Below are 11,655 nucleotides of genomic sequence, written 5' to 3' on the forward strand. Positions count from 1 at the left end.
GCCCATGACACACGCATTACGAGTGTGACACGTGTCCATGACACACGCATTACGAGTGTGACACGTGCCCATGACACACGCATTACGAGTGTGACACGTGCCCATGACAGACGCATTACGAGTGTGACACGTGCCCATGACACACGCATTACGAGTGTGACACGTGCTGCGTTAACAAGACGGTCCTTCACAACAAGAGAACATTCGTCTGACGTGCAGCGCCTTCTTTGCAAGGGAGGGCAAGGGGCGGAAAACGCACTTGATGGAATAACTGTGATTAGCTGGGCTGTTAGTGGGTGCCACATTTCAAAGGGAATCAACAACTGTGAATAGACGCGCACGTTTCATTCGATTGACTCGTGAATAAACACAAAAAGTGTACAAAAAAATGAGACCCCGTGTATAGCGACTCTCAATTGGCACGTGCAATGTGGTTAATGTATATGCGCGCGTGGCAAAGTAACAGACCGGTCTGGTGCCCCCGATATCTGACATTCACCGTGCGCGGGCGTGAACGTGTGGCATCAGTTTCACGTGGCGCTTTAAAAAAAATCTCAGCGCCAAACGCGCGCGCGCCTCGGGTGAACTTGAACAAAGTGCGACGTCCATCAGGCGAATCGGCGGCACAAGCGTACGACGGTGACCGCACGCGATGCAACATGGGGGCGCTCGTTTCATACCGCGACCTCTGTCACTGCTGGGTTATCACATCACATCGGCCACAGCTTATTCGGTTAATATTAAAGAAGGCCCTTGACTTATTACATCCTGAGCTAGCTTTTCTGGAGTTTTTTTTATTTATTCTGAAAGCACTGCAGAAATAATGAAGGTAATAATTAACCATCACCATGGGCCAATCAAGCGGGTGTTAATGATGATTGCTGTGAGGTTTTTTTTTTAGCCCTAATAATTTTGGTCAGTTAGATTCTGGCAAAATTACGAAGTGCAAATGGCACACTTTTGAAATCGGTGGGGGTTTTTTTTTAGGAAAACAAAAGACTCCTGCCCTTGCTGAAAGAGTCGCAGCACATCGCCTCGACAATTCACCCCATTGTCGGTGATGGCGACACCGGGGGGTCATTTCCGCACACAAAAAAAACAATCCAATGAACGTCAACCTTTGCCTTTAGACTGAGCTTGTGATTAAATTCAGTTGGGTGTAACGCTTTCATTGTTTCTCCATTGCGAAGATACAACCTATAGATTGACTCTATTCATGGGGATCGTCTAAAACTCTAAAGCCTAAAGAGATACGTTTATGCTCAAAATAACCGCTGTGCAGGCTTTGCTCACTTTCTACACTCACTCCATGCGAGGAGTCCACTGATAATTATAAGAATAGTTTATTATTTTGTTTACATTTACCGTGATACTGTACTTGAAGCAATTTAAAATAGTTTTGACAGACCCTGCCCTATCGGTGAATTTTTAATCAACCTCCAGCTCATGGTATTTTGAGGCCCAAATTTTAAGCTTTTGTTTGTTTCGTGTTTGTTACAGTTGTACGCACTGGTGCCAGAAGTCAACATTGCAGCCCAACTAGCGTGATGTGATGATACATATTTAATCGGTGACATTTTGGGCAAATAGCCCTTCTCCATGGCACATGGAAGAAGGTTCATTGCCCAAAACGTCGGCTATTGTTTCTATTTCAAGACGAATGTGTTCAGTTTTCAGTCAATCAAGATTGTGCATGAGCATTCGTAGTAACAAGCATGTAAAACAGCGCATAAGCCAACATGCGAGTTTGCATACACCAATTGATCTATTGCATTTACTCCTACGTATTAGGCAGATAATTATAAGCTTGCGACACAGCTTAAATACATGTGGACTATATACAGTGCTGTACATACAAAGACAAAGTCGCTCTTTCAAACTGTTGGGGCAAATGCTGTTAGTGAACATGGACGGTTGCGTAGCCAGCACCACGCCTGGCCACCTTTGTCTCCCCAGTGCTGATGTTCACACACCGCCGCGGCTACTCGTTTAGAGCTGAGTCGACCAAGGGGAGACACAAATACAGAATATTCTCCACCGATTGTGGGGCGTGAGCGGGAATCTAACTCGGGAGGTTGCCGGGGTTTCGTAAGCACAGCGCCGCTAGCCGCTGCACTCGCGCAAATGTACGAACCCCGACCCGCATTGCAGGCACACGCAGGGGCGGCTTGCCTTACAGCCTCCCGACGACCACCACGGTAAGCCAGAGGTAACGAGCCGTTGCGTCTCCCTTTCCGTAAACGACAATTCATAATCAATTTAGACATGAAGGTCGACGCGGTGACACGTTCCGTACGATGTGCTTACATGCGTACGTAACTGAACGCGATCAATGTCATCCATTATAGAGGTTTGCTTGGGGTTAGATCCCGTAAATACTGAACGCAACTGGCAAGTGTCCGCAGAACACACGGAGGATTTTATTTTTAAGTCCCCTGTTTTTTCTCGATGTTTGTGTGGGGTGAGTCATTCTGTATGACACTCATGACACACGAAATGCGACAACGATGACATGAGTCATTACACACGACACACAATATGCCCCTGTATGCATCGAGAGTTGAATACAAATACATTCAGCATGAAAGGTCAAGAATCATATTTAAGGCGACAAGTCTTTGCCCGCCATCGGTAGAGCCGTTAGCAATTGGTCAACAATAAATTTGGTTAAGTTTCGTTTTCTTAGCACTCGTCAGCGAGCCAAACGTAACTGTGCCGAGATTTAGGTTCACGGTTGTGAGAGAGAGAGACATATATGCAAAACTAGACTCTGCCTACCCTCTTATCAAAAGATTCAACAGGCTTCTCAGCAACACTGATGGGGATCATGCACCGTCCTTAGTAGGTGGCGAGATGTTAACTATGCTAACTCGGTGTCGCAGTGGAGAGATGTTAACTACCTCGCCTGGCATGCAGGAGGTCGGGGGTTCGATCCCAACCCTGACGCCTGCTGCTGTATATTTGGAGTTTCAATGTTCTCCCTGTGGTCACGTGAATATTTCTCCGGGTCTTTCCTCCACGTTTAGAATCAACATGCTGCTATAACTGTCTACGTGATGACACGCCACTTTGTTTGAGCTATCATTAGTGGACAGGTAAAATAAAAATTGTTTATAGTTCAGTTTTTAGTGCTAGACGCAGCATTTAAAGCAAATGTATAACTAGAGGCTGAACAAACCCCATGAGTAAAAACATTCAATATGTTGCAAATGTAAAAAAAAATTGGGATTTGTCTAGCTATCGGCAAGAAGCTCCACTATATTTGTGCTACATTTCCCATTTCCCGCCCATCTCAAGCACTCTTTACAGCAGTCAGTCTTGGTCATATGCATTCATCAGGTACCGTATGTTACTATATATGTATTTTTTTTAAACGTTAATATCGACGAGAATGAATCATGATGAAATGCATTTCGTGCGATGGTCCTTTGAGACACTCAGCAACATCGGACATGACGACGATGATGACAAATGACGAACATACACCCCGACTGTTATGTAACACGGTTTTGACCTGCAAACCGGTAACATCGTGGCCGCAATAAGCAATTGCGGCGTGGAACATCGCGGCCCTCTGGGACCTGGGCTACATGAGCAAGGACATGACCGCAGTACCGCCAATTAGCATGGAAGCTGCATCGTTGCCCGACATGACCAAGTGCTGTGCTCTCAGCTGACTGAGCATAGGGTCGCTGTGTGCATTGCCTTGTTGTTCACTACCCACGGGGGCTCTGCTTATGTATTAGCCGGTTCGGTCCTGTGGGAAGGGTGGCCGCTCGACGCCGGCGTTGCTGCTGCTGCTGCAGCTGCAGCCGTTTGTTGTGGCCCAGGTGAGCTGCAGTGCTCGAAGGCCGCCTGCTAATGATGATGTCATTGCTGGTAATTTTCCACACGTGGCTATGAGATATATTTCATAATATAATACATCCCCGTGTCAGTCCACTGCTGGAGTAAGGTCTCCCGCCATGCTGTGCCAGTCATGGGCAGGGGTCGGCAAACCAAAAAAAACCAAGAAGAGCCTTTTTTTTGGAATTCGGTAAACAAAACCTCAATATTTCAAGAGCCCGCAAAGCACGCGAATACAAGGCGGTGGTCTTCACTTAAAGCTTTCGTGACTGCAGGAATTCCTTTTCTTTGGGTCTTTCGGTAAAGTCACGTGGATGGTTCAAAGTAAATAACAAAAAAACGACGACGTTTCGATCACAACACCAGCGGCCGTTGTGTTGTGATCGAAACGTCGAAGTTTGTTGTTATTTTTTTTGTTATTTGTTATTTTTTTTTAACCGTCTACGTGACTGTACCGAAAGACCCAAAGAATAAAACGGTGGTCCTTAATTTAAAAAAAAATATCTCACGAAGCGGTTGCAGACCCCCTGGGCCCGAGGGGTTGGCCAAACTTCCCCGTGCTGCTGCTGCTCCTCCTCAGTGCAGGCTGGGTGCAGGGTGGCACGAGCAGGATTGCTTTGGGTGTCACTCACCACTGATTGTGCATACTGTCTGTAGTCCTGGTTGTTGATGATGTATTATTATTATTGATTATGTTTATAATCAATTATTTGGCTGCTATACATTTCCAACTTGATATTCCACTTCGTTGAGCTATCATTTGTGATCCAGGTCGCTTCTGAAAAATAACGAATAGCTCAGCGGGCTTTACCTGGTAAAAGAAAACATTGTTTACCGTTTTAGTTTAATTATTTTTGTTTAGTGATAGGCTTATATTTCCTATACTTTGCACTCCTGTCGTTTTTGTATTCTTTGTTGCTATAACTTTCTGACCTGCCCCTACTGAACATTTGTAAAAACAAAAAGCGCTTCATAGCTCATCGGATTTCTCCAGGATAAATAAAGATTATCATTCTGATATAATATTTCACTGAATTTGTTTTACGCATCATTCCCCTACAAAACCCGCCCTCCCCATAACAACAAGCTCAGCCCTGTTGGCCAGGTCGACAATCGGCCTTACCCGAAATAAACCTGCTGAAAAACGTTGCCACTCATGGATGCAATCGGGTCCACATCCCATTGCAGAACCCTCCTGCAAAAGTATTGAGACTCATTGAGGCGTTCCTCGGGTTAACCATGGGCCCTAGGTAGTGTATCGTGGCTATGTCACAGGGCCCTCTGCAGTGTGAGTCAACATGCAGATGGGTACCTTTCTTCTTCACACCCCGAACCGTCAATGCACACATTTGCATCACCACCACGAGGTTGACACCCAATTATTCAATTGAATGTCTGAGGAGACAGCGATTGTGTGAAAATACACCTGCAATCCGATATCGATTGTTGTGGACAATACCTCGTTATTAGTTTGTCATTGTCTGTCGGGGGCCAAAAAGGGGCGTTTGTTACACACCTGCCACACTCGCGTATGCTGTATTATCATGGTAGGCATAACAAAGATGTTTAATTAGCAGCAGGCATGTTACATGGAATGTATAGCATTTAGAGCACAGAGGGGTGTGTGTGTGTGTATATACTATGTTTAGCGGTAGTGTAGCGGTGAGCACGCTACGCTACGAACCTGGTGACCCGAGTTCGATTTTTCACGCTCATGGCCAACACCAATAGTCTGTCTTTATTATTATTACAAAAGTAACGTAATACTACACTTTTATCATTGCAAAAGTAACGTTATACTAGACTTTTATTATTACAAAAGTAACGTTATACTAGGCTTTTTATTATTACAAAAGTAACGTTATACTAGACTTTCAGTCCTTTGTCAACCCACGACTAGTTGAAGGCCTATCCTAATGCCTTTTAGTCATGGGGGTTGTTTGACCATACTTCACCACGCTAGTGAGTGCAGATGTTGGTAAGAGGTTGGGGGAAGGTAGGGAGAAGGGGTGGCTGAACCGGATCCAACAGCAATCGCCACTGATGATTTGAGCGCCATGAACTGGGCAGATAGAGCGCTAACCATTGCCCCACCGCTCCACCCGATCACTGTCATACACAGTGCACACCATTGGCTTTTACAGCGGCTTACAAGGGTTTAAATGAAAAGCATGCCATCCATCAGCAGTAGTGAGACCGGCTGTCTCGTTAATTTTAATGGGAATGACATTTTGACTTTTAAGGCTTGAAACGTGGAAGCGTCAAATCTCCAACACCACCCTGCAGGAGTGGCTTGGCATGAACTTGCTGCGGTGGTTCACGCTCGTGGATTCATTTTCCTTTTATTTAACCAAAAACTGACGATCTGTTCAGATTATTGAGACCGCGTTACCGAACAGCAGCGGCTGCTTATTTGTATATGTACGTGGAGATTTGTGTTTATCTGAGGTTTGATTGATTTAAAATCTCAGTTTTGTGCTATGAATTCCTTTAAATTACATGACAATAACACGGATTAATGATAACTTAAAACACTCGCATATGATTTGCCCATTTCATCACAACAAGCCGATGTGTGCGCACACACAAATACAAAGATACCCCGTGTATCCATAACAAACTTTTGGGGCAAGTGCTGTTAAGTGAAGTCCGCCACGGCGCACGAGGAGGTGAATGGCCAGCACCACGCCCGGCCGCCTTTGTCTCCCTAGTGGCGACGTTTACACACCGCATCAGATACTCATTTGAGGCTGAGCCGACCTAGTGAAGGCCCAGGACCGGTTCAGATAATTATCGTCACTGGTGTTAGCCGTGACCAGGAATCAAATGTGCTAACCGCTGCACTACCGCTCCTCCCCACACACACACATAGAGGGCATTTTAAATTTAAGGAAAACCAGTGTGAAGTGTGTGGTCAAATTAGCCCCAACGACTCACACGGCCCGGGGAGGGAGGCCTTCATCCAGCAGTGGACTGACACGATAGCTGTACACGTACACGTGGTCTATAGATATGATTCAGATTCAGGTAGACACCACACCCACAGGAAGCTGTCCGCCTGATAGCATTTGAGAAGATTCCCTAACCCGAACCCCATATCCAACCCATCCTCTTGTGCACGGCCATCTCAATCACAGAGACGTCAGCTCAACACACGGTCAGCTCCGCACACGTATTGGCTTTGTTTTTCTCAGAATCGTCCAGAGCATAGACATTGCTTAAATCTGTTCCAATATGCACAAAAACAAAGATCCCCCATATAGCCATAAGATAATGTTGGGGAAAGTGTCTCCCCTGTACTGGTGTTTACACACCAGGTAGAGGTACTCATTTAAGGCTGAGTCGACCGAGATCATCAGGACAATCAGATTTCATAGAGACACACACAGACACTTCATACAAGTAAACACACGTCAATACATACACACATACATATACACACACATACATACACACACATACACACACATACATACACACATACACGCACATACACACACATAGACACATACACACACACATATACACATACACACACATACAAAAAACAAAGATCCCCCATATAGCCTTAACAGACTGTCGGGGCAAGTGCTGTTAGCGAGCACCTATGAAGGCCGGAACGGTACAAGAGGGGGTGGGTGGCCAGCACCACGCCCGACCGCCATTGTCTCCCTAGTGACAATGTTTACACACCGCACCAGGTACTCATTTGAGGCTGAGTCGACCTAGGGGAGGCCCGGGACCGGTTCAGATAATCGTCACACGTACACACACATACATACACACATACACACACATACATACAAAGATCCCCCGTATAGCCTTAACAGACTGTAGGGGCAAGTGCTGTTAGCGAGCACCTATGAAGGCCGGAACGGTACACGAGGGGGTGGGTGGCCAGCACCACGCCCGACCGCCTTTGTCTCCCCAGTAGCAATGCTTTTATCCACCGCACCAGGTAGTCATTCGAGGCTGAGTCGACCTAGGGGAGGCCCGGGACCGTTTCAGATAATCGTCACACATACACACACATACATACACACACATACACACATACACCCAAACACAGGGACATAAAAAGACTCAAACATAAACGGGACTCTCTTGAAAAAGAGTCGGAATACTCAGTGAGGCTTTCTCTTTTAAATAAAATACTTTTATAATAAGTACACAGAGAACACACACACTACAATTCACAGGCAAGACTAAAACAACGTGACCCCTGTAGCCGTAAACTAGCACCTATGCAGGCCGGGAGCGGCATACGAGGGGGTGGGTGGCCAACACCACGCCCGGCCGCCTTTGTCTCCCTAGCGGCGATGTTTACACATCGCAGCAGGTACTTATTTGAGGCTGAGTCGACCTAGGGGAGGCCCAGAACCGGTTAAGATCATCGTCACTGGTGTTGCCCGCGAGTGAGAATCGAACCCGGCTTGCCAGGTTCGTATCGCAGCGTAGCGCTAACCGCGCCACCACCGCTCCCTTCTGAGTCGATCTACAGACAAACAGAGGCATGCAATAAAAACCTGATCAAGGCTTGAGACTCTGAAGCTTCACTTGGTTAAATACATTATTTCATCAAAATCATTATGATATCACAATATCATTGCCCAAAGCTGAATAGGTACCCTAACCCAAAACAATAACCCGTTCAAACAAAAAAACAACAGTCCACCTTCGAGGAAAAAAAACATATCTGCTGCTGTGCAATGCTGTTGCTGTTTTATTTATATCGCACTCCACAAGAAGAAGATAACGAGGAGGACGAGGAGGACGACTCATCACGCCGCTGCCACGCCACGTGGTAGCAGCGCAAGCAGCCTCGCATCCGGACGACCCCAACGATTTCTCTCCACGGTGTCAAAAGGCATCACGGTGCAAAACTATGATCGCGTTACCAGTGCCTGCTTTTACGCATTTATTTCATACATTTAATGAGGGGGGGGGGGGGGAGCGGTGGTGGAGTGGTTAGTGCACTGCACTATTAACCCGGCTTATCTGAACGTCGATTCCGGGCCACGGCTATAACCATCAGTGGAGCATGCTGTCTGAACTGGACCCACTCGTCACCAGCAGGCACTCACCGCGGTGATGGTGATGGTGTATGGCCAGCCAGCCCACCGGCCCACTCGCAACTCCGCCACCCCCCGAAGACTGCCCGCCCAAGCCGCTATCAAACCACGTACGGTGCTTCCAAGGTACAGGCCAAGTGTGGCACGGTCCCGTCGTCCTTGTGAGTCGAATTGCCACCGATACCCTCTTAAGGAGAACACGTACACGGGTGCCTGCGATGATGCGCTCAAGTCATAATATTATCGGGTAAACACCTTGCGCGTTGTGTGAATACAAATTGACTCAGCCCCAAATGAGTACCTGGTGCGGTGTGTAAACATCGCCACTAGAGAGACAAAGGCGGCCGGGCGTGGTGCTGCCCACCCACCCCGTCGAGTTCCGCGCCCACCTGCATAGGTGTTACCTGCGAACAGCACTTGCCCCAACAGTCTGCCAAGGCTGTGCACGTGGGGAGGGTGATCTTTACAGACAAATATGCGAAGAGAACAGCGCCTACCTTGAGCATTCTGATTTCGCGCATGGCTATTTTCTTGATCACCGGGTCGTCTTCCGACTCGACGAACATCTTGACGGCCACGATCTTCCCGCTGTCCCGGCTCCGGCACTTGAACACCACCCCGTACGAGCCCTCGCCGATCTTGCGCAATTTCTCATACTTGTCCGTCATCTCACCTCTCCGCTGTTGCGAGGCTTGTTACGTCTGCCTACCTATGGAGAGACTATCGCTGCGGTGTATGTCGAGAGAGGGGTGCGTACGGTGCCACAAGGCTGCGTCGCCTTTTACGCACGCCGAGGAAGGGATGGTCGCTGTCGTCTCGCCCAAGTGGCACGTCGCTGATGCGACACGCGATGGTCGATGGTGGTCGTCCACCGCCGTGGCTGGCTGCCAAATTGTAGTTGACAAGAGCAGCGCTGCTTTGAAGCCGACGCGGCGCGAAGGGCACGCACGCCACGAGTCGTGGCTGCGATCGTTCAGGCTGGAGACAGCCCAGCGGAGTGCTTCCCCTTTGCAGCCTTCAGCTGAAAGAGAGCGAAGCGGGGCTCGCCACAGCAACCGCCCGAGTCACGCACCGCCCTTACTTGTCGTTGCTGTTGCTAAATAACTTAGTTAATGGCAATGACACCATTAATTCAGTCCTCGTTAAGATAGCCTCTCGTCATGCCTCGTCTACGGGCAATGACGGAGCCACGTGCAATGATAAGCACGGCGGCGGTGCAGGCGTTCTTCTTAGCGGCTATGCTGAGACACACGTGCGAGTGAGACACGTGCGAGTGAAAGAGAGAGAGAGCGAGAGCTGACAGATACGCGAGCCGGGAGAGTGTGTGCAATGTCCCTCGTGGAGGCGACTTTGTTGGATTGCCGCACGCTAACAACGGGGCCCATTAGCGGGTCAAACGTGGCCCCTTTGTTCTGCTCAGCGGCTGACAAACTTCAAACGCCTCCCGTCCCGGTGAAATATCTCCCCGAGCGAAGCCGCCCTCTCGTGGCCGTGCCACCAATGGTGAAGCGAGGTCCCCCCCACAACACCACCCACCGCTGCGGGAGAGGGGTGGTGGTGGGTGGGCGGTGTGCCCGGACAATTACGGGGAAAACCTAGTGGATTCTCACGCCCAACCATTTGGGTAAACGGCGAGTCGTTCTTATATTCCCGAAGTAAAATGTGTTCACGTGAGGAATGTGTTCACGTGGGTTTGTGCTGTTGTTGTTGTTGTCCTGTTGCTCACGTTCGTCATTGTAGAAAGTAAAGACAGGTAAAAGCGCAGCCATGCAAGTGCTTGTTCGCAGTAATTGATGGTTGAAGGGTCTCAACTAAAGTGGCGGGGTTTCGAGAGCCCATCGAGAGTGAATGTGGCCTCCTCTTCCACGTTGGCCACTGGAAGAGGTGTAAAGTTCTGTACCCCCACTTTACCGATGACCTGCACACTGCTCGCTGGCCGGAGGCGAGGGGCTTTAATAAAACGTGCCCATCGTTTCGACTGGCGGCTCGGAAGATCGAACCCGCTCCGCATTGCAAGTTCATTTCGCTCGCCGTCACGCAGCAGCAGCAGCATCCCCAGGGCGTGATGTTTTGCTGGAGTGAGTTTCGAAAGTGATGTCAATTCACTGCTGGACTAGGTGCTGCTTTGGCTATACTTCACCACTCTGGTCAGCGCGAGTTCGTGAAGGAGGCACGGGGGGGGGGACATCCAACACCGGTTTAGATGTCGCTCGCCACTGATGTTAACCGCGGCCGGGAATCGAACTCGTGTCGCCGGCCTGAGAGCGGAGTGTCGTAATTGTCTGTAACCCGTGGAGGTGTGGAAATGCCACACAAAATATGTGAATGTAATTACTTGGGTCTTTCGGGAAAGTCACGTAGAAAATAAAACCAAATAATAAAATAATACGACGTTTCGATTGCAACGCTTAATCCAAAGAATGACAACAAAAAAGCAGCGTGGTCAGCCTGGAGGGGTGTTGGCTGTTGTGTTGTCCGGCTCTCTGCGTTGTGTCGCATTGTGTTTCTAAGTTTACTGTTGTTTTTTTTCTCATTTATTCTTACCTGATGACGGTTGCTTGTGTTGCAATCGAAACGTCGTATTCTACTATTATTTTATTTTCTACGTGACTTTACCGAAAGAACCAAAGAGTAATTCCTGCAGTCACGAAAGCTTCGAATCACGTAGATAGGTAGAAATTATTAAGAATTAAAAAAAACTACGACGTTTCGATCACAACATAAGCGATCATCATCA

At 48.2% G+C, this 11,655-nt stretch overlaps 1 protein-coding gene across 1 annotated transcript in view; it reads right to left on the reverse strand.

Moving 5' to 3' along the window:
- The window catches only part of CDKL4 (cyclin dependent kinase like 4), a 65,129-nt gene extending 54,727 nt beyond the window's left edge, over positions 1–10,402 (reverse strand). The window contains exon 1 of the mRNA XM_032955774.2: positions 9,416–10,402. Coding sequence (XP_032811665.1) covers positions 9,416–9,586 — 171 coding nt within the window. The 5' untranslated portion in view covers positions 9,587–10,402. The remainder of the gene's footprint in view (positions 1–9,415) is intronic.
- Positions 10,403–11,655: the final 1,253 nt, after the last annotated feature.

This window comes from Petromyzon marinus, chromosome 17 (genome assembly GCF_048934315.1).
Source record: "Petromyzon marinus isolate PM22_M1 ecotype Great Lakes invasive population chromosome 17, UKy_Petmar_22M1.pri1.0, whole genome shotgun sequence".
Lineage (NCBI taxonomy): Eukaryota > Metazoa > Chordata > Hyperoartia > Petromyzontiformes > Petromyzontidae > Petromyzon > Petromyzon marinus.